General features: G+C 42.6%; 1 protein-coding gene across 1 annotated transcript in view; it reads right to left on the bottom strand.

Annotated features, from left to right (window-relative positions):
- Positions 1 to 9,511: 9,511 nt before the first annotated feature.
- LATS2 (large tumor suppressor kinase 2) overlaps positions 9,512 to 23,457 on the bottom strand; it is an 84,743-nt gene continuing 70,797 nt past the window's right edge. The window contains exons 5-8 of the mRNA XM_070749770.1: positions 19,059 to 19,641; positions 16,047 to 16,229; positions 14,623 to 14,729; positions 9,512 to 12,818 (exon numbers count right to left, since the gene is read on the bottom strand). Coding sequence (XP_070605871.1) covers positions 12,324 to 12,818; positions 14,623 to 14,729; positions 16,047 to 16,229; positions 19,059 to 19,641 — 1,368 coding nt within the window. The 3' untranslated portion in view covers positions 9,512 to 12,323. The remainder of the gene's footprint in view (positions 12,819 to 14,622; positions 14,730 to 16,046; positions 16,230 to 19,058; positions 19,642 to 23,457) is intronic.

Here is a 23,457-nt window from a genome sequence, read left to right on the forward strand (position 1 = left end):
GGATTCCCCTGCAGCATCACAAAAACACGGAAGTCCAGAGGTGGGGTTTCCCATGGAGGGTAGCCTCAGGGAAATCCCAGCAGTGCAAAAACGGGTGCTTCGCTGGCAACGAAAGTCTGGAGGCAGGGCATCCAAGTGGCAGCGGTGGGTTTGTAAGGTGAAAATAGTTTGTAAGAAGAGGCAAAAAAGTCTTAAACCCCGGGTTTGTATCTTGAAAAGTTTGTATGACGAGGGGTTTGTAAGACGAGGTTATCACTGTATACTGCTCAAAAAAATAAAGGGAACATTCAACATATCCTAGATCTGAATGAATGAAATATTCTCATTGAATACAGTACAGTACTTTGTTCTGTACAAAGTTGAATGTGCACAACAGCATGTGAAATTGATTGTCAATCAGTGTTGCTTCCTAAGTGGACAGTTTGATTTCGCAGAAGTTTGATTTACTTGGAGTTATATTGTGTTGTTTAAGTGTTCCCTTTATTTATTTGAGCAGTGTAGATCTATGAACAGTATACAAAGGAATGCGGGAAAAGGTTAGTTTCTGCTGCACCACTTACATAAATGGCATGTTGGAAACTAATCTTTTCCTGCTTTCTCCAACTCCTAGAACCTTTGGGGATGGAGTTGCAGAAACACTTGTCTTTATCAATGAAGGTTCATGACTCAAAAGTCTATAAGATGAGTAATGTCTGTACAGTATATGACTATTGAAACACATTTCTTTACCGCTAGGGGGCCCTTTGTAACCATAATAGGTATATTATACATCTCATTTTATTTGTCATAAATCTCACCCATAATTCCAAGCCCAAACTAACCTTTTAAATCTCCAGACATTACAGAATCAGCAAATACTGTATCCAGTGTAAAGAGAAGTACCATTGCTTCAATGTTAAATGCCCACAGGGATATTGTTTTGTGGAAAGTGGAAAGTTTTAAGTCACAGATGGAAAATAAAACTCAATGCATTTAAGTTTTACTATATATACATACTTCCATAGTTCCCTCTAAGCTGAGCAGTGAGCAATCGCTCACTTAAAAATCATCATCAACTCAGAGTTTTTCAAACCTGCCCAGAAGCCGAGAGGGAAAGAGTGAGAGGGAAGGAGAGAGAGAGGGAGAGAGGAAGAGAGAGAAACAGATAGAAAAAAGAGAGGAAGGAAAAGAGAAAGAAAAAGAATGGGAGTAAGGAAGAGAGAAAGAAAATCAAAATCTAGTTTAAAACTAGCTCAACTATTTAAGTGGCATTTTGATATTGATAGAGTTGCCCTATTATGAGCTCACTGTTATAGACACACAGTACAATATTTTATTTTGAAATTCTCTGAGGCAAAACAGGGTGGGTTTGTTATTTGTTTGTTTGTTTATTTATTTATTTATTTATTATTTCTGTGCCGCCCAGTCCCGAAGGGACTGCCGCTCACACACTATACTTTTCCGCCCACTCCCCAAAAAATTAGAGGGAACACTGCATACTTCTATTAATTATTCTTCAGGAATTCAAATTGTACAACACTATCAATAACTGACAATGCACCAGAATTCTAAACTTAAGACTCTGGCATCAGCAACAGTTCAAATCTTACCCATATTAAGAGTGTCGTGCAGAATGCAGCTGCAAGAGCAATCATGGGCTTCCCTAGGTATGCCCATGTTACACCAACACTCCGCAGTCTGCATTGGTTGCTGATCAGTTTCCGGTAACAATTCAAAGTGTTGGTTATGACCTATAAAGCCCTTCATGGCACTGTACCAGAATATCTGCATGACCGCCTTCTGCCGCACGAATCCCAGCAGCCGGTTAGGTCCCACAGAGTTGGCCTTCTCTCGGCTGGCGGGACCCAGGAGAAGAGCCTTTTCTGTGGTGGCCCCAACCCTCTGGAACAAGCTCCCCCCAGAGATTAGGATTGCCCCCACCCTCCTTGCCTTTCGTAAACTCCTTAAAACCCACCTCTGCCGTCAGGCATGGGGGAACTGAGATATCTCCCCTTGCCTATGTAGTTTTATGTATGGTATGTTGTATGTATGATTTTTAAACAATGGGGTTTTTAGAGTTTTAATGTTAGATTTATTATAGACTTTTAATACTAGATTTGTCATTGTATACTGTTTTTATCACTGTTGTGAGCTACCCTGAGTCTGCGGAGAGGGATGGCATACAAATCTAATAAGTAAGTAAGTAAGTAAGTAAGTAAGTAAGTAAGTAAGTAAGTAAGTAAGTAAGTAAGTAAGTAAGTAAGTAAATAAATAAATAAATAAATAAATAAAAAATATTCAACTTTAGCTTGTTTTTCAATATTCAGTGATGGACTCCTACAGGAACAGTCAGGAACGCAGTTCTGGTAGCAAAATTTGGAGCTCTGCCCCAGAGCACCCAATTTGCACTGAAAGATGTTGAAACAAAATGCATAAGCCATGCCCACAGTGTGGTAGTAAAAATTTTGGTAGCCCATCACTGCCAATATCCAATTTTCTGCAGCCTGGAGATGTGTAACCAGAGGTGGATTTCAGCAGGTTCCAACCAGTTCTGGAGAACCGGTAGTGGAAATTTTGAGTAGTTCAGAGAACTGGTAGAAATTCTGAATAATTCGCAGAGCCAGTAAATACCACATCTGACTAGCTCTGCCCCTTCTATTCTCTGCCTCCTGAATCCCAGCTCATCAGGAGGAAATTGAGATTTTGAAATATCTTTCCCCTGGAATGGGGTGGGAATGAAGATTTTACAGTACCCTTCCCCTGCCATGCTCCCCAAGCTACGGCACACCACGCTCACCAAACTATGCCCACAGAACTGGTAGTAAAATTTTGGAATCCCACCACTGTTGTAACCCTGACATTGGAAAAAGAAGTACAACTGAATATATACAAAGTATTGTTGGATCCCGACTCCAGTTTCATATGTGAAATTTATCTTTTTCTAGAATTATTAGATAATGTTAAAGACAATAGAGTGAATAGACCCTTGCTGGATCCAGAAACAGGGCAACACTGAGGAATTGAGAGGCCTTCCAAAACCATATTCTGATGTCACTCCAAGCAATAGAATTACAGATAACACTGAATAGAGTCTCTCATCTCAACCATCCCTATTTCCTAGTCAACACTATCAAGTCTTAGCGTACATAAGTGTACCCCTGTCCTAACGTTTCTCTTTTACTAGTATCATGTACAGTGGTACCTCATCATACGAACTTAATTGGTTCCAGGAGGAGGTTCATAAGGTGAAAAGTTTGTAAGATGAAACAATGTTTCCCATAGGAATCAATGTAAAAGCAAATAATGGGTGCAAATCCTTCAGGAAAATCCCAAACTTTAGAAGGGAGGTGAACAGAGGGCAGGGAGGAGCAGCTAAAGGGGGCGGGTGGAAGAAACAAGGCTAGGCTAAAGGGTGAGTGGGAAGGAAGAAAGGCAAGGGGGACGCCCCTCCCTTTTCTTTTTTCAAAAGACACAGTTTCAGTGCCTTTGCAAGCATGCAAAATCTTTACTCCTCCAAGCTGCCCCTCCCTTTTCTTTCTTAAAAAGACACCGTTTCAGTACTTTTGCAAGCATGCAAAATCTTTACTCCTCCAAGCTGCCCCTCCCTTTTCTTTCTTCAAAAAAGGGGGAAAAAAGAAACCCCTTCATCCCAGCAGCAGCTGCTTGGGTTCGTAAGGTGAAAATAGTTCGGAAGAAGAGGCAAAAAAATCTTAAAACACCGGGTTCGTATCTTGAAAAGTTCGTTAGAAGAGGCGTTCGTAAGATGAGGTACCACTGTATATATAAATATTATATCTTTATATACCACCAATATGTACGTGACAAAACAAATAAAAATAAAATAAAATAAAATAGATCCTTGAGTATTAAACACTCCCCTTGCCTCTTCCCTGGTATAGATCATCTATCAAGATAACTAAGGCCATTTATATTACAAACGTCTGCCTGAAGCCAAACTAGTAAATATCTAAATAAACCATTTCCTCTAAGACAGTGATTCTCAACCTGGGGGTCGGGACCCCTTTGGGGGTCGAATGACCATTTCACAGGGGTCGCCAAAGACCCTGAGAAAAGATAAATTTCCCATGGTGTTGGGAACTAAAGCTTCTATTCTGGCGCCTTGGAACATATTTTTACAATCCGACCAATCAGGCATTTACAGTGGGGGTGTCCCTCTGACCTTCCTGCCAATCAGCTTAAAGCTGTCTTGGGAGGATTGGCACTAGACTTATGGTTGGGGGGCACCACAACATGGGGAACTGTATTAAGGGGTCACGGCATTAGAAAGGTTGAGAACCACTGCTCTAAGAATTCCTGGAGCTGTAGCATTGCAGTTCATTATTATTATTTATTTATTTATTTATTTATTTATTTATTTATTTATTTATTTATTTATTTATTTATTTATTTATTTATTTATTTATTTATTTATTTATTTATTTGATTTGTATGCCGCCCCTCTCCGCAGACTTGTTTGGTTAAATAGCTTTAAATACATTTTATCTATTTAGCCGTGAGATTCCTTGGGGATTTGTCATAATTTTAATGGGAACATAATTATTTGAAATGTTAATATAATGTATTTTGGGGGGAAATATGTTTGGAATGACATGTTTGGTTATCTGCCAATATCACTGCATTTTTCAAAATGTTTTCATTAAAGGCAAGTTTTGCTTTGTACAGAACAATGGCTTGGATTCTAAGATGATTTAAGAATGTTTATGGAAGGAAATTTTCCCACCCATTTCTCCTTACAGCCTACTATGCCCTTTGAAAAAGCATTCCTAGAGATCCAGCACCCTTCCTGAATTAAGGGTGGGGGGTGGGGGCTGCACCCAGAAAGGGAAGCTAGTAATTTTCTCAGCAAACATACAGGATCCAAGCCAGCGGCTAATCATGGTAATATTATGAAACAGAAAAAAAAAGTGTAGAAAAGTAATTTGTCACCTAATTCAGAAAAATCTACTTTGTTATTGTTCTAAATATTCTAGAATTAAATAATTGATGGGTCCATGCACTGAAATTAGCTGTGATTTGTTATTCAAGTAAAAAATAACATGAGCACGCTAGCAGTATAGAATGTACCGGTATATAAAATTAATGTTATTTTTTCAATTTATTATTATTATTATTATTATTATTATTATTATTATTATTATTATTAATTAGATTTGTATGCTGCCCCACTCCGTAGACTCGGGGTGGCTCACAACAGTGATAAAAACAATACATGGTAACAAATCTAATAATTAAAATCTAAAATAACAGTTTTACATTAAAAAGTCTAAAAAGAAAAAAAAACCAATAGATAAAATACATACACACAGTCATATCATGCACAAAATTACAAAGCAAGGGGGGGATGTCTCAGTTCCCCCAAGCCTGATGACAGAGGTGGGTTTTAAGGAGTTTACGAAAGGCAAGGAGGGTGGGGGCAGTCCTAATCTCTGGGGGGAATTGATTCCAGAGGGTCGGAGCCACCACAGAGAAGGCTCTTCCCCTGGGTCCCGCCAGACGACATTGTTTAGTCGACGGGACCCAGAGAAGGCCAACTCTGTGGGACCTAACCGGCCGTTGGGATTCGTGCGGCAGAAGGCGGTCTCGCAGATATCCTGGTCCAGTGCCATGAAGGGCTTTATAGGTCATAACCAACAGTTTGAATTGTGACCAGAAACTGATCGGCAACTAATGCAGACTGCGGAGTGTTGGAGTAACATGGGTATACTTAGGAAAGCCCATGATTGCTCTCGCAGCTGCATTCTGCACGATCTGAAGTTTCCAAACACTTTTCAAAGGTATCCCCATGTAGAGAGCATTGCAGTAGTCGAGCCTCGAGGTGATGAGGGCATGAGTGACTGTGAGCAATGACTCCCGGTCCCGATAGGGTCGCAACTGGTGCACCAGGCGAACCTGGGCAAACACCCCCCTCGCCACAGGTGAAAGATGTTTCTCTAATGTGAGCTGTGGATCGAGGAGGACGCCCAAGTTGCAGACCCTCTCTGAGGGGGTCAATAATTCCCCCCCCCAGGGTAATGGACAGACAGATGGAGTTGTCCTTGGGAGGCAAAACCCACATCCACTCCATCTTATCAGGGTTGAGTTTGAGTCTGTTGATACCCATCCAGGCCCCAACAGCCTCCAGACACCGGCACATCACTTCCAGTGCTTCATTTAGCTCTGGAGACATTTTAATATTAGGTGCTTTAACCATTATTAGCCTTATTCCAACTAAATGATACCAAAAATGTTTAATAGAAGAATATTGTGATTCCTATTCTTGCTTCTGAAATGTTATTAATGAAAATTATTTAACGTATTTTTCGGACAGTAAGATGCATCGGTGTATGAAACGCACCAGGATTTCAAAAGGTAAGTAAGTAAAAAAGTTTTTGTCGTCGTCCCCCCAGCACCCAGGAGCACTCTGCAAGTCTAACAAACCCTCTGTGTGCCTTGTTTTTTGCTAAAGTGGGCCTGTTTTTTGCAAACACGGGTGATGTAATTACTAAGCCATTTAAATAAACCCGTAAAGGGATATTTGTACATGCAAAATTTTTATCCATATTTTGATAAGTTTATAAAAAAATGCAACACATTAATCTCATGGACAACTCATTGGCTGCTCTCTCCATTTTCTCATCTTCACTGAACCATTTAACATGTGATACCGTGTTTCCCCGAAAATGAGACACTGTGTTATATTAATTTTTGCTCCAAAAGTTGTGCTACGTCTTATTTTCAGGGGGTGCCTTATATTTCTCAAATAAGACAAATTCACAGGCAGAAAAGCTGACACACCCCAAAGAAAGTGTACCGTACGGTACACTGATTACGGTACAATACCTGTCAGTATGGCACACACAAACACAAACGACGGCACTTATATGGTACAACAGTATACTCCCGCTATTGCAGATTCCTGCCACCAGAGGAACTACAGTCTACGCACTGTAGTGGAGACTGTAATGGCGGTGAGAGAGCAGCAGACTGTGTCTGCTGTACTGGATGGTCGAAAGCGATGGAAGGGGCCAGCAGGGGACACCACATTATTACGGTACCGCTATGAACAGCTTTGAATGGTACCGTATGTTTTTCCACCATACCGTATGTAAACTTGACTATGCCTTATTTTCGGGGGGTGCTTTATATTAGCAAATTCTGCAAAACCTCTGACATGCCTTACTTTCGGGGTACGTCTTATTTTTGGGGAAACAGGGGAGTAATGATGTCTCAATGATCAGAGGGATCTTATTGGGCATCCCATGCTGTCCTGTCCAGGCTCGGAAAGAGAAGAGGTATCCAAATTGTAGCTCCAGCTGGCCACCCTGTCACAGCTAACATACCAAGGCAGAACAAGTAATTTAAAGCCACCAAGCTTCCCAAATAGAGTAAGGCTGTAACTGTGGATACTCCATTTAGCAGTTAATGTATTATGAAACAATTCTCGTTGTTGGTGCTCCTTTTTCTCATTCTCCAATTTCTGGATTCTCATGCCTTGACCTCTTGCCACCACTCTGGCTTTTCCTGAACAGCCTGCATTCCTGGTTTCTGACTCATTACAACACAGGTACTTCTCATTTAACAAACACTTGCTCAGCAACCGTTTGAAGCTACAGTGGTACCTCTGCTTATGAACTTAATTCGTTCCGTGACCAGGTTCTTAAGTAGAAAAGTTTATAAGAAGCAGCAATTTTTCCCATAGGAATCAATGTAAAAGCAAATAATGTGTGCGATTGAGGAAACCACAGGGAGGGTGGAGGCGCTGTTTCCTCCCATGAGATTCCTAGAAGGCCCCACGGAGGCTTCTCTCCGCCTTTTCCGACCCTGTTTCCTCCCAAAAGATTCCTAGAGAGGCCCCACGGAGGCTTCTCCATGCCCTTTCTGGCCCTGTTTCCTCCCAAAAGATTCCTAGAGAGGCCCCACGGAGGCTTCTCCATGCCCTTTCTGGCCCTGTTTCCTCCCAAAAGATTCCTAGAGAGGCCCCACAGAGGCTTCTCCCTGCCTTTTCCAGTTACAGTTTTAGAGACTCGGGGCTTGTAAGTAGAAAATGGTTCTTGAGAAGAGGCAAAAAAATCTTGAACACCCGGTTCTTATCAAGAAAAGTTCGTAAGTAGAGGCGTTCTTAGAGGTACCACTGTACGATGGTGCTGAACAAAGGGACTTATGAGGGGCCATCAAAGTTTCATCTCTTCCAGTGTGCCCTGCATTCATCTGAACCAAATTCAGGTTCACCTGCTTTTATGAACTTTTGGCTGCCTATCTCCTGCCAGCAGCTGCTCAGCCCTGGTCATCACACCCGCTGCATTGCACACTTTACTCTTCCCAGTGGGACCTTCTTTCGCACAGTGGCCAGAATCTTTTCCCATGTGCCAGATACTGTAGGTTCTTATTTCACTGAGGGTACAGTGGGAAGGGCTGGAGGCTGTGGGCAACTGCAAGCAATGGTTAGGAAGGCAGCCCAAAGGAAAAAGATTGGGGGCAGATTCCCCTTCCCGCTGCTACCGGTGCACTGAGTGCGCAGCTTTGCTTATGCGTTCGCATGCGTGTGTCTCAGCATGCTTTTGCGTCTGTGCATGCACAGGAAGCAAAATCTCACGAGGGGGACACGCACGTGCATAAGATTTTGGCAGGGTTTTTTGCTTCCGCACATGCGCAGAAGCAAAACAAATTGCTGAAATCTCCTGCCTGCGCCCCCACACAAGATTTTACTTCCTGCGCATGTGCAGAAGCAAAAACACACTGGGACATATGTGCACACGCACGCAGAAGCAAAGCTATGCGCACAACTCCACTTCTTCTATTGGTGCAGCATCCTTTACCATTCCGGTAGCAACCCACTACTACTGGAAAAGATGGAGGAGAAATAGGTGAATGGGACAATTCAAGTCCTTTACCGTATACTTAACTACTTACCTTAAGTATTCTGTTATAACTTCTAGTATTCTTAATTATGACATGTTGCTTGTATGCTAAGATTTTTATTAATATTGATTGCTTCTTCATTGCTTATTTGACCCCTATGGCAATCATTAAGGGACCACATGATTCTTGACAAATGTATCTTTTTCTTTTATGTACACTGAGAGCATATGCACCAAAGACAAATTCCTTGTGTGTCCAATCACACTCGACCAATAAAGAATTGTATTGTATTGTATTCTATTCCTATTTCTATTTTAGCTAATAAAATGTGTATTTTTTAAAAAATAATTTAAAAACATCTTTAATGTATGTATTTTGATAGAGATGAAAATTTAGTTTCATCTATCACAATACATAACAATCTAATGGCCCAGACATAATCAAGACCAATATTTTGATACTTCACTTAAGGCAACTTTACCTGCCGCCACTAAGCAGAGTGGTCTTGTGACATTTCACTTAATGACCATGTTGCTGGGTGACAGAGTTGCCAGTTCCAATTTGGGTTAAATGAGTGAGGAATCCCTGTACCGAGTCCACATCAGCTCCACAGACCACAATTCCAGTTTATCTTCAAACATTTCATAGCCCATAAGAACCCAAAAGAGACATCTTGGAGTTTGATTCTTTTTTTTTTAATAATAAATTGTGCCAGCAGAAGCTTCCAAAAGGCAAATGATAAATAAATAACAGTTAAACTGAGTTCCTGAGGAAGAACCTACCACATAAAAGGATGACAGATAGATGTAAATATAAAAATGGCATTATATAAAAAGTAGTAATACTGAATCTTTCATAAACCACCACAACACAAGCACTGCATATCTCAGAACACTCCTTTCATACAAATGTAAACAAATACACAATCATTTTGCTTAGTTTAGTCTGATGGATTTAAAGATGTTGTTTTAGATATCATCTAGACAATGGGTAGGATATGATAGATTAAAATATTAAGAAATAACATATGGAATAACATAGGAAAAACTGAAGCTTTAGATTTAAAAACATAAAATAAGCAAACACACAGTGGAATATTGCCCTCAAGTGTTATTGCAATCGGTCATTTAAAATAGGATTGTTAAACTAATCTGAATTAAGGATTTGAAAGAAAAATCTATTTAGGCATATATAGAATATAAACAATGATATTTATGGCTTAATTATCTTTAGCATTCCATTATCATTTTGAGTATTCTTTATGTTAACATAGCTAATAAAACGTGTATTTTAAACAATTTTTAAAAATATCTTAAATGTATGTTTGTATTTTGATAGAGATGAAGGATTAGATGGATCTATCTTAATACATAACAATATAATGGACCAGGTATAATCAAGACCAACATTTCAATACTTCACTTAAGACAACTATCATTGCCACTTAAATAGGTTTTGTTCTGTATATACTTGGTTAAGATAAATCTCTCCACTTAGAACAGGTCATAATAATTCACAGTTCCAAGCAGCCTTGGAAGTATCATCATTGGTGTGTTCATGTAGCGTAGATAAACCATTATATGATTATACCATCTCTGATTTTCTTTGTATAGGTGACATAGTGCTTAGCTGTAGGTTTAAACAAAATACAACTACATGCTTTTATCATATATGTAGTTTCTAGATCAGGAAATCATCACAGATAAGCAAAAAAACATACCCAAAAATTGTTAATATTCATCTGGTCTCAGATATGTTTAAATCAGATGCTGGCACTCATTAAAACCCAACATCCTTCACTATAGACAATGCTATGGAACTGATATCATGGAAATTATATTCTAGCAACATCTGAAAGAAAAAGTTCTTTACCCTTGCTTAAATGACTAAGAGAAGCTACAAACTTTTGATTTTCCACCATAAAATGTAATCACAAGAATGAATAATTGCATCTTAAGGAGGACTAGAACCTGTTGATGAAGTATATGCCTTGTAGATAGAATCCCATTTCCAATCTCCAGCATACCCAATAAAAGAGTCTTAGACAACAGGGCTTGGAAAACCTGTTTTAAATAACCAGCTTGCTAAATTACCCTGCACTGCCCGGAGTCAGTACACTATACCTAATCATCTGAATCAATAAATCAACTTTATATGTCCAATACATTCCAGAAATTCATTGTCACTTAGCATTATAGCTTAAAAGAGTCCTATAATTTTTTTAAAAAAAGAGTATAAGGCTCCTGATTCAATTTTAAGGCACAGAGAACTGAACATTCTCATTATATATTTCTGCATACAGATACTAAATGATAATATTCATGAATACTATATGGCATCTTACAAACACACTGAATACTGTGCATTGTGCTAGGTAGATGGGCCATAGATTTTGATCACAAAGTGATCTTGAAAGCTATGTTTTGCTATTTATCCTTTTATAGGAGGCTAAATATCCTATGAAATTAGACATCTGATCAAACCAAACTCTCCTTCTCCTTATACACACACTATCAATCCCTACATGAGTTAGAGTTTTGACATTTGTCTCACAAACATATAATAGAGAGCACACAATCATAATAGAAAAACCATCCACACAATACTTTATCAGCACACCTATTGAAGGTCCGAAGTTAAAGATCTTCAGTAAAAATAGATGCACAGGACCTGCCTGTGAATGGCAAGAAAAAGGTTGTTTCAAAACAGAAAAACAAAATAACACAAGTCATGCATAAACTCTCCACACACCAATCACTGATATTACATCCTGACTGCCACTTGCTCAGACTACGATTATACTAAATTCCAACATATTTTTCAAAAAGGGAAATAAAGCAGCTTCAACAATCGTGTCAGAATTTTGAAATGTGGAAAAAAAAAATACACACAAAGGTTAGGATCTGAATACAAAAATGGCACTGGTAAAATTTAGGACATTAGACGTAATACATTTTTTCCCTCTGACTAAATATTATTGCACAGACACTTTTAATCATATGTTCTTCGATCTTATGCATTTTCCTAAAACGTGACATAAGTGCGATGGATCCAATTTTTTAACAAATGAGAAAAAGAAGAACAGCAGCATGATTTGTCAAAGTTAATTCCTATAATTTAGTAGGAAAAAAAACCCTGCTATAAACAAAAGTAAGTGCTCTTTGCTCACTTAAAATAAAAAAATAGCACAATGCCATAGAAGCATGTAAATGCAACAGCAGATAAGAAAAAGTTGGTTAAGAATGTAACGCATCAGGCCTTAGAAACTACACTGAAATCTGGATTTCAAGTGCACTCTTCAACAAAGTTATTTACAGTTCTATATGGCCTAAAATTTGAAACGGCTAGTAGCATTTAGAACCTTCTTTTCAAGTCTTTCTTTTGACTTGCATGATCCTGAACTGGAACTGATCCCAACTGAGAACTACGTAAGGAAGACGCTAAATTTATGAATAAAGTTTTGTTTTAGGATTCTGTACAGTCATTTACACATATACAGGTTGACAGGCTCCATTCTGATCCAGCCCATCTTTGTTTTCTATATCAGGATTCTTAGACTGGCTTATATCTAGCCCAGAAGGCTTTGGATATCTGAATGGGTAACCGTTGTCATCAAAAAACCTTCGGAAAGTGAACTCGTAGAAGGCATGTTCTGTATGTTTGCCGTTAGATGAGGCCTGAGTGTCCCACGCCCTGGCATTGTCTTCACTGGAGTCATCCCAAGGCCCCTCTTCCTCGACTGGATCAAAATTGGAAGTGTCCATTGGATGGCTGATCTTTGGGACATAAGGCGCTGGCTGTCTGCGGATATCAGTGGAGAAGTCTATGGAGTCAAAGAACGTGTGAGCCTTAATATCATCTGCTCCGTTTCTCCCGAGTCTCTCTTCAGCCGAGCAACAGAGTTTTGTGATAAGGTCGCTAGCTTCGGGGCTGAGCTTAATCTGAGAGGGAATGTGCAGAGTATTCTCCCAGTTTATCACCTAAAAAACCAGAAGAATATAGTTAAAGTTGAACATCAATTTGCATGAAGGGCAAGGCAATCCACATGCAAAATAACTCTGCCAGGTGTTTGATACTCATTGTACTCTATGACAATTCTGTCTTTTGCTTTATGGTATGTATATATATATCTGCTGCACGAATCCCAGCGACCAGTTGGGTCCCACAGAGTGGGTCTTCTCCGGGTCCCGTCAACTAAACAATGTCGCTTGGCGGGACCCAGGAGAAGAGCCTTCTCTGTGGCGGCCCCGGCCCTCTGGAACCAACTCCCCCCGGAGATTAGAATTGCCTCCACTCTCCTTGCCTTTCGTAAGCTTCTTAAAACCCACCTCTGCCGCCAGGCATGGGGGAACTGAGATACTCTTTCCCCCTAGGCCTTTACAATTTTATGCATGGTATGTCTGTATGTATGTTTGGTTTTATAATAAGGGTTTTTAACTGTTTTAATATTGGATTGTTATATACTTTTTTTATTACTGTTGTTAGCCGCCCCGAGTTTACGGAGAAGGGCGGCATACAAATCCAATAAATGAAATGGCTGTTTATCTGTGTTGTTTTGTGGTTCCTGCTTCGAAGTTTCTGTGCCGTTGGGAGTTTTCAACCCAGCTTTTTCAGACAAGTGGAAGGTGAAAACTCTGGGACTTGCTGTTTGCTTCAAAGATTCAAAAGGACTCCTGAAACGTCTTTGCTCATTCCAGGTTGTCTTTGTTTGTTTTTCCCTGTGTTTTTTGTATGCGGCTGAAGTAAGCCTTGCATTGTTTTCGGACATTCAGAACTGTTTTTTGAGTAAGCTATTTTTGTTTATCTAATACAAGTTTGCTGATTAGCAGAGCACGTGTGTGTTTGATTTCTTTTCATTGGACTATTACGCAGTGCCGAGCCAGTCAGGCAGAACATATGTGTTTGCATGAAAAAGAGGAGAGTTTTAACTTTGTCCATGGACAACACACTTATATAATAATCAATAGGAAAGAATACAAATATGTAGATGAGAGTTAAACTGTGGAGTCTTTGATGCTCTCAGAGCTTGGTTGTTTGCTTGCTGATGTTTCATTACCCAACTAGAAAACACCTTCAGTGCTAGTATGAAGTTTGCTCCCTGTCTACTGTATGCACAGTTAGTTTGTCCTGCCAGGATTGGTGGAGATGCAGGGGTTTTTTTCATTAGTGGTACCTTGATTGGGGTATTTATTTTCTGTTTCTTACTCTTATCGGAGTATCGGCTGCTAGGGACAATGTATTTTGACCATTTTGTTTCCTTTTAGGTTTTTATTGTGTTTTGAATGGTGTGTAAATATAGTTTATATCTATACGTCTACTGATGGCTGATTTGTCTGAATGCCAAACTTTCAGGAAATCTTTAAGGGTTTTGGATTAACTTGGTCTGGTATATTCAGAATTTCCAAGCTGAAACCAGAGTTGAGTCTGTTCATGTACTGAGAGATTAAGGAGTTTTCATTGTGTCTTCTGACAGCTAATTGGTCTTCTGACTGCTAATTGGTTCATGGATACATTCTGCTAATCTTCTATCTGACCTACATGGTGGCTGTTACAATCCTTACATTCTACGTTGTAGATGACCCCTATTCTTTTTTCTTGGACTACTACTTGATTTACTTTGAAGGGCTTTATTTGGTTTGTGTCCTATAGTAATGACATACGATTGTAATAATCTATTGATTTACTGGTTCTTTCTCAGATGATTTTAATGTATGGTAGTATTAACCATTACACACACACACATACACCATAAATATAAATAAATGTAACAATAAGTGAATATACCTTTAGCTGAGTTTCTGTAGGAGTTGATGCCAAAAATGGAGGCTGCCCCACTAACATCTCAAAGAGAATTACACCAACACTCCACCAATCACAAAGCTGAGTATATCCTGAAAGGTAAGCAGAAAAATGTGTTTTCATTGCTTTGTGCTAGATTTAAAGATCATGATTATCACCATCATCATCGCCACTACCACCACAATGTATAACTATATCCCATTATATGTAGGGTTATTAAATCTTTTAATCTAAAAAAATGAAATAACTGAAACGGTTCATTTAGAACCCATTAATGCAAGCAAAATGTGCATTCAAGAATATTCAGCTTATTTTATTCGCTGAACTTGTAAAGCTAAGAAAACATACGAAGCATTGTATTCTTCATTAAATTTCACCTATCCTGAATGTGGTCATCTGTTTCACCCAATATATGTTGTAAAAATTGTTCTAGCCAAGTCTGTTTTCATGGATATTGTCTAGATCTGAAAGTCAGTTATGGATTTTCTGTAATTCTATCTTTGTTATAAGAAAAGCTGAACATTCCACAGTTGTAAGAGTTTATCTAGATATGGATGACATATTCACACTTTCATATGGTAAACAACAGTTTAATTAATAAATAGTTGGATTTAAGGTGATATTAGAAACATAGAAGACTGACGGCAGAAAAAGACCTCATGGTCCATCTAGTCTGCCCTTATACTATTTTTTACATTTTATCTTAGGATGGATATATGTTTATCCCAGGCATGTTTAAATTCAGTTACTGTGGATTTACCAACCACGTCTGCTGGAAGTTTGTTCCAAGGATCTACTACTCTTTCAGTAAAATAATATTTTCTCATGTTGCTTTTGATCTTTCCCCCAACTAACTTCAGATTGTGTCCCCTTGTTCTTGTGTTCAGTTTCTTATTAAAAACACTTCCCTCCTGAACCTTATTTAACCCTTTAATATATTTAATGTTTTGATCATGTCCCCCCTTTTCCTTCTGTCCTGCAGACTATACAGATTGAGTTCATTAAGTCTTTCCTGATACGTTTTATGCTTAAGACCTTCCACCATTCTTGTAGCCCGTCTTTGGACCCGTTCAATTTTGTCAATATCTTTTTGTAGGTGAGGTCTCCAGAACTGAACACAGTATTTCAAATGTGGTCTCACCAGCGCTCTATATAGCGGGATCACAATCTCCCTCTTCCTGCTTGTTATACCTCTAGCTATGCAGCCAAGCATCCTACTTGCTTTTCTTACCGCCCGACCACACTGCTCACCCATTGAGACTGTTAGAAATCACTACCCCTAAATCCTTCTCTTCTGAAGTTTTTGCTAACACAGAACTGCCAATACATATTATATTAAATAGCACAAACAAGAAAAGTAGGATCTCAAAGTGACAATGTCTTTCTAGACAAAGATAAAAACCATCTACCTTTACGTAGAAGAACTTCTGGTGCAATATAGTTGGGAGTGCCAACTAAGGAATGGGCTAAGCATCTCTGATGTTGCTTTTTAGCTCTCTGCTCCAAGGTCTTTAGCCTGTCTCCACATCTACAATTAGACACATCGTCCCAAAGATCACTTGGCTCCATGCTATCCTGCCTGATGTGACTCCCTTTCAAAAGATGAAGAAGGGGAAAAAGCAGATTACAACCAAAGATCCATACAAACATTCCCAAGTTACAAAACAAAAAGGGACATTATTCAAAATGAATACAATATTCAAGATACAAAGAATGTACCGTATTTTTCGGAGATAAGATGCACCTTTCCCCTCCCTAAAATAGGCTGAATAGGTGCGTCTTATACTTTGTACTTATCCTTTTTTTTTTCCGAAGCTTTTTTTCCCAGTTCTCACTAGGTGCTAACAATCTTCCCAGCTCTTACCTTGCAGGTTCTTTCATTGTTGTTCTTTGAGAAGAATGTTTTCCAAGCCCTAGGTATTTGCAGGATTTTTTTCATTGCGGTAACTTGCTCCAAATGTTTCTTTCAGCCCTAACCAGGTGCTAACAATGTTCCCAGTCTTACTGGTTTGCCAGCTCTTTCATAGTTACTCTCTCTGAATAAGGTTTTTTTAAAGCCCTAACCAGGGGATAAAATAATGTGCTGAAGCTGACCAAACTAAGGATACTAGCCAGATGAATAACACGTAAGCAGATTCTTTCCCCTATTTTCCTCCCCTAAAACTAAGCTGTGTCTTATACTCCAAAAATATGGTAATTCATTTTTGTATTAACATTTTTCTGTGGGTAATTTATTAAAAAAGAGTTTTCCACAAATATTATAAACCATAAGAAAGCTTTTCAGCCTTTTATTGAAAATAATCTCTGGAACATCAAGTATGCCCAGAAATAGATACTTATGCCAAAGACTAGATGGTTGAAATTTAGTAACACCTCTGAAATCTAGGTGCATATTATACTCCAGTGTGTTCTAAATACCAAAAAATATGGTAGGTCTACTATATAACCTTGCACCCAACCCCTCTTCTTTTTTGGGCTACATGTTTAGACTGTAAATTTATAAAACAGAAATCTGGTTCTTATACTCTGCAAAGTGACAATTTAGTAACCAAATTGGTTACTGCATTACTGTTATTGCATTGGTTGCCGATCAGTTTCCAGTCACAATTCAAAGTGTTGGTCATCACCTATAAAGCCCTTCATGGCATCGGGCCAGGGTATCTACGAGACCGTCTTCTGCCGCACGAATCCCAGCGACTGGTTAGGTCTCACAAAGTTGGTCTCCTCCGGGTCCTGTCAACTAAACAATGTCGTTTGGCGGGACCCAGAGGAAGAGCCTTCTCTGTGGTGGCTCCGACCCTCTGGAATCAGCTCCCTCCAGAGATTAGAACTGCCCCCACACTTCTTGCCTTTTGTAAACTCCTTAAAACCCACCTCTGTCGTCAAGCGTGGGGGAACTGAAAACATCTCCCCCTGCCTATGCAATTTTTTGTGTATATGACTGTATGTATGTATTTTATATATTGGGGTTTCTTGTTTTTTAGACTTTTTAAATGTATTATTGTTATTTTAGATTCTAACTATTAGATTTGTCATTACAGTGATCCCCCGGGTATTGCGCTCCCGATGATTGCGAAACGGCTAATTTGCGATTTTTGAACCCGGAAGTAAAAACACCATCTGCGCATGCACGCCCTTTTTTTCTATGGGCACGCATGCGTAGATGGCGCCGGGCAGATCAGCTGCTGGGCGGCTTCCCTAGGTCTTCCCCCTCTTGGCGGGCATCAGCGAGGAGTTTCCCCACCGCCCACGCAAACTCCTCGCTGCTGCCGCTTCGCTCGGGCCGCTTCCCAGCTGAGTACTCAGCTGGGAAGCGGCCCGAGCGAACGGCTTGTCCGCAGCCTGCCTGCCCGCGCGCCCGCGGTTCGCCCACCCTTCTCCCGCCCACGCCGTTCGCTCAGGCCGCTTCCCAGCTGAGTACTCAGCTGGGAAGCGGCCGGAGCGAACGGCTTGTCCGTAGCCTGCCTGCCCGCGCGCCCGCGGCTCGCGCGCCCTTCTCCCGCCCACGCCGTTCACTCGGGCCGCTTCCCAGCTGAGTACTCAGCTGGGAAGCGGCCCGAGCAAACGGCTTGTCCGCAGCCTGCCTGCCCGCGCGCCCGCGGCTCGCCCGCCCTTCTCCCGCCCACGCCGTTCGCTCGGGCCGCTTCCCAGCTGAGTAGTCAGCTGGGAAGTGGCCCGAGCAAACGGCTTGTCCACAGCCTGCCCACGCCGTTCGCTCCCCCTCTTGCTGGCGGGAGGGCGAGAAGCCCTCCCCAGCACCCGCTCGCCCGCCCTTCGCCGCTCGCCCGCCCTTCGCCCGGCCACCCACCGTTCGCTCGCTGCTCGCCCGGCCACCCGGGTTCGGGGGGGTGCTGGCAAGCCGCCCATGCCGCCGGCGACGTTTTAAAACAGCCGCGCGGCTTTCCAATGAGTCCCGAAGACAAACGCAGAAGTGTGACGTTTGTCTTCGGGACTCATTGGAAAGCTGCGCGGCTGTTTTAAAACGTCGCCGCCGGCATGGGCGGCTTCCTAGCAGCCCCCCAAACCCGGGTTGGGGGTTCGGGGGGGTGCTGGCAAGCCGCCCATGCCGGCGGCGACGTTTTAAAACAGGAACCTCAATCTTCGGCTCCTCGCTAGCGCTGCGGGAGTAAAAACACCATTTGCGCATGCGCAGATGGTGTTTTTACTTCCGCAGCACTACTTCGCGAAAACTCGATCATTGCTAGGGGGCCTGGAACGGAACCCTCGCAATGATCGGGGGATCACTGTATATTGTTTTTATCATTGCTGTAAGCCGCCCCGAGTCTACGGAGAGGGGCGGCATACAAATCTAATAAATAAATAAATAATAATAATAATAATAATAATAATAATAATAATAAATTGTCAAAACCTAGCATTATTAGATATTATTCCTTTTTAGAAATATATAAGCACCCTACCTTTCTGATAGTATTTTGAGTTGTGTGTCCACCTGAATCCAGTACAGAGGCCAAAGTCAGTCAGTTTGATGTGTCCGTCCAGATCGATCAGGATATTATCTGGTTTGATGTCCCTATGGATAAATCCCATTTTGTGGACACTTTCTATGGCTAAAGTGAGCTCAGCAATGTAAAACCGAGCTAGCTTTTCCGGGAAGACTTCCATTCGGATCAACAGGCTCATCATGTCTCCTCCTGGGATGTAGTCCATCACAAAGTACAGGCTGTCCTTATCTTGGAAGGAGTAGTAGAGCTTGACCACCCATTCGTTGTCTGCTTCTGCAAGGATGTCCCTTTCGGCTTTGACGTGAGCCACCTGATTACGGCTGAGCACATCTTTCTTCCTCAGGGTCTTCATGGCGTACAGAGCGTGAGTGTCCACTTTGCAAGCCAGGCAGACTTCCCCAAAAGCACCGATGCCTAGCGTCTTGATTTTTACAAACATCGATTTATCCATTTTAGCTCTTTTCAGCCTGTTATAGTTCGATTCCTTTTGGTAGAGAATTTTTCTCATCTGCTCTTGCTCTGCTTCGCAAAGACCAGCCTTGGTGGGGAAGAGAGCGGGGAGAAAGAAGCAAAATAGTCAGTATCATGGCAACAATTATCAGAAACCTACACAAGTGTGTTAGTTATAGTCAGAGGTGAGCTGCTAAAGTGGAACGGTGATGTGTGCTCGCCCCCGTGGCTCTGAGCGCTAGCGGAGTCCAGTGCAATTCTGCTACTGCACCTGTGCAGGTAGTAGAATCATGCACGGAGATGCAGGTGCGCCTGTGTTTTGGTGTGGTTTTTTGCTTCCGCAGGTGCGTCTCTGCGTGCAATTCTGCTACCTGCACAGGTGCAGTAGCAGAATTGTACTGGTCTCCGCTAGCACTCAGAGCCATGAGAGCGAGCACACGTCACCGTTCCACCTTAGGAGCCCACCTTTGGTTTTATACCGGGGTGGCGCAGCAGGTAGAGTGCTGTACTGCAGGCCACTGAAGCTGACTGTAGATCTGCAGGTCAGCAGTTCAGATCTCACCACCGGCTCAAGGTTGACTCAGCCTTCCCTCCTTCCGAGGTGGGTAAAATGAGGACCCGGATTGTGGGGGCAATATGCTGGCTCTGTTAAAAAGTGCTATTGCTAACATGTTGTAAGCCACCCTGAATCTAAGGAGAAGGGCAGCATAAAAATTGAATGAATGAATGAATGAATGAATGAATGAATGAATGAATGAATGAATGAATGAATGAATAAATACTGGAAATCTAAATTACAGTCAATCAACTTTTTTGTCCCATCCTCAGTTCTAAGCTAGTTTCCCCTAATTTGGAGGGTATCAGGTTAGGGGTGGAGTCTCTAAATATTTAAATACTGCACAGATAGATTTATTTTCGGGTTTACTGCCTAAATAAGCCAGGCTTCTGCCTGGGCCAGTGGTAGGCAAAGTTGACTCTTCTATGACATGTGGACTCTACAACATGTAGAGCCGGGGTGGCGCAGCAGGTAGAGTGCTGTACTGCAGGCCACTGAAGCTTCAATGTAGATCTGAGGGTCAGCGGTTCAAATCTCATCACCGGCTCAAGGTTGACTCAGCCTTCCATCCTTCCGAGGTGGGTAAAATGAGAACTTAGATTGTGGGGGCAATGTGCTGGCTCTGTTAAAAAGTGCTATTGCTAACATGTTGTAAGCCAACCTGAGTCTAAGGAGGAGGGCAGCATAAAAATCGAATAAATAAATAAATAAACTCCCAGAATTCCTGAGCTAGCATGATTGGTTCAGGAATTCTGGGAGTTGAAGTCCACAAGTCATAGAAGAGACAACTCATACCCCTGGCCTGGACAGTCCAAAGTCTTCCAAGAAGGACCTTTACATGGATTACAGTGATCCCCCGATCACTGCGAGGGTTCCGTTCCAGGACCCCCCGCAACGAGCGGGTTTTCGCGAAGTAGCGCTGCGGAAGTAAAAACACCATCTGCGCATGCGCAGATGGTGTTTTTCCTTCCCAGCAGCGAGGAGACGAAGATTGGGGTTTCCCCGTCGCCCACGCCCACGTTCGCCTTTGACTTCAGGACTCAGTTGGTAAACCGCGTGGCTGTTTTAAAACGTCGCCGCCGGCATGTCCTGAAGTCAAACGAACCCGGGTGGCCGGGCGAGCAGTGAGCGAACGGCGGGTGGCCGGGCGAAGGGCGGGCTCGCTGCTCGCCCGGCCACCCGGGTTCGTTTGGCTTCGGGACATGCCGGCGGCGACGTTTTAAAACAGCCGCGCGGTTTACCAACTGAGTCCCGAAGTTCGCCTTTGACTTCGGGACTCAGTTGGTAAACCGCGCGGCTGTTTTAAAACATCGCCGCCGGCATGTCCCGAAGCCAAACGAACCCGGGTGGCCGGGCGAGCAGCGAGCGAACGGCGGGTGGCCGGGCGAAGGGCGGGCTCACTGCTCGCCCGGCCACCCGGGTTCGTTTGGCTTCGGGACATGCCGGTGGCGACGTTTTAAAACAGCCGCGCGGTTTACCAACTGAGTCCCGAAGTTCGCCTTTGACTTCAGGACTCAGTTGGTAAACCGCGCGGCTGTTTTAAAACGTCGCCGCCGGCATGTCCCGAAGCCAAACGAACCCGGGTGGCCGGGCGAGCAGCGAGCAGCGAGCAAAGGGCGGGTGGCCGGGCGAAGGGCGGGCGAGCGGCGAAGGGCGGGCGAGCCGGGCGAAGGGCGGGCGAACGGCGGGCGAACGGCGGGTGGCCGGGCGAAGGGCGGGCGAGCGGCGAACAGGGGAAGACCCAGGGAAGCCGCCCAGCAGCTGATCTGCCCGGCGCCATCTACGCATGCGTGCCCATAGAAAAAAAGGGCGCGCATGCGCAGATGGTGTTTTTACTTCCGGGTTAAAAAAATCGCCATATAGCCGTTTCGCAATCATCGGGAGCGCAATACCCGGGGGATCACTGTACATTAGATATCAGGGGAGGGGCATATTCAGCATAAGTCTCAGAATTGACTTTTTAAGATCATTTTGGTATAGTGGTTAGAGCATCAGGCTAGAAACTAGGAGATGGAGAGTTCTAGTTTTTACCTTGGGCACCAAGCCCCCAGGGTGATCTTGGTCCAATCGTGCTCTAGAAGCCGACAATGGCAAATCAATTCCACAATCTTGCCAAGAAAATGGCAGGGACTGTCGCCAGAATAGCACTTAAATTATGCTGGAGGAAAACTTTATACCCAGTTTTATATTTTCATGTTAAAGGAATGGAAAAATGATGTCCTTTTGACCTTTTAGACAAAATGCTGCTGTATGTAGAAAAGAGACAGACCGTGCCTCGGTGGTGCAGTGGTTAGAGTACAGCACTACAAACTACATCTGCTGATCACCAGCTGCCAACAGTTTGGCAGATTGAATTTCAGTAGGCTCAGAATTGACTCGGCCTTCCATCCTTCCAAGATAAGTAAAATGAAGACCCAGATTGTTGGGGGCGATATGCTTACTCTCTGTAAAGCGCTTAGAGAGGGCTGTATATAAGTCTAAATGCTATTGCTATTACTATTGCTATAAACTTAACTTTTCTTTAGATGCAGCCCTGTTGTGTATGATTTATGTGTACGTGGAAAGTCCTAACACAACAAGATTTACAAAATCAGATACAGTGGTCCCTCTACCTACAAACGCCTCTACAGTACTTACAAACTTTTGTAAAGAAGAACCAGGTGTTCAAGATTTTTTTTTTTGCCTCTTCTCAAGAACCATTTTCCATTTACAAACCCGAGCCTCCAAAACTGTAACCAGAAAAGGCAGGGAGAAGCCTCCGTGGGGCCACTCTAGGAATCTCCTGGGAGGAAACAGGGCCGGAAAAGGCAGTGAAAAGCCTCCGTGAGGCCTCTCTAGGAATCTCCTGGGAGGAAACAGGGCCAGAAAAGGCAGTGAAAAGCCTCCGTGAGGCCTCTCTAGGAATCTCCTGGGAGGAAACAGGGCCGGAAAAGGTGGGGAGAAGCCTCTGTGGGGCCTCTCTAGAAATCTCCTGGGAGGAAACAGGGCCAGAAAAGGCAGGGAGAAAACTCCATGGGTCCTCTCTAGGAATCTCCTGGAAGGAAACAGGACCAGAGAAGGCACAGAGAAGCCTCCGTGAGGCCTCTCTAGGAATCTCCTGGGAAGAAACAGGGCCGGAAAAGGCAGTGAAAAGCCTCCGTGAGGCCTCTCTAGGAATCTCCTGGGAAGAAACAGGGCCGGAAAAGGTGGGGAGAATCCTCTGTGGGGCCTCTCTAGGAATCTCCTGGGAGGAAACAGGGCCTCCACCCTCCCTGTGGTTTCCCCAATCGCAGGCATTATTTGCTTTTACATTGATTCCTATGTGAAAAATTGCTTCTTCTTATAAACTTTTCTACTTAAGAACCTGGT

Source organism: Erythrolamprus reginae, chromosome 4, assembly GCF_031021105.1.
Source record: "Erythrolamprus reginae isolate rEryReg1 chromosome 4, rEryReg1.hap1, whole genome shotgun sequence".
Classification (NCBI taxonomy): domain Eukaryota; kingdom Metazoa; phylum Chordata; class Lepidosauria; order Squamata; family Dipsadidae; genus Erythrolamprus; species Erythrolamprus reginae.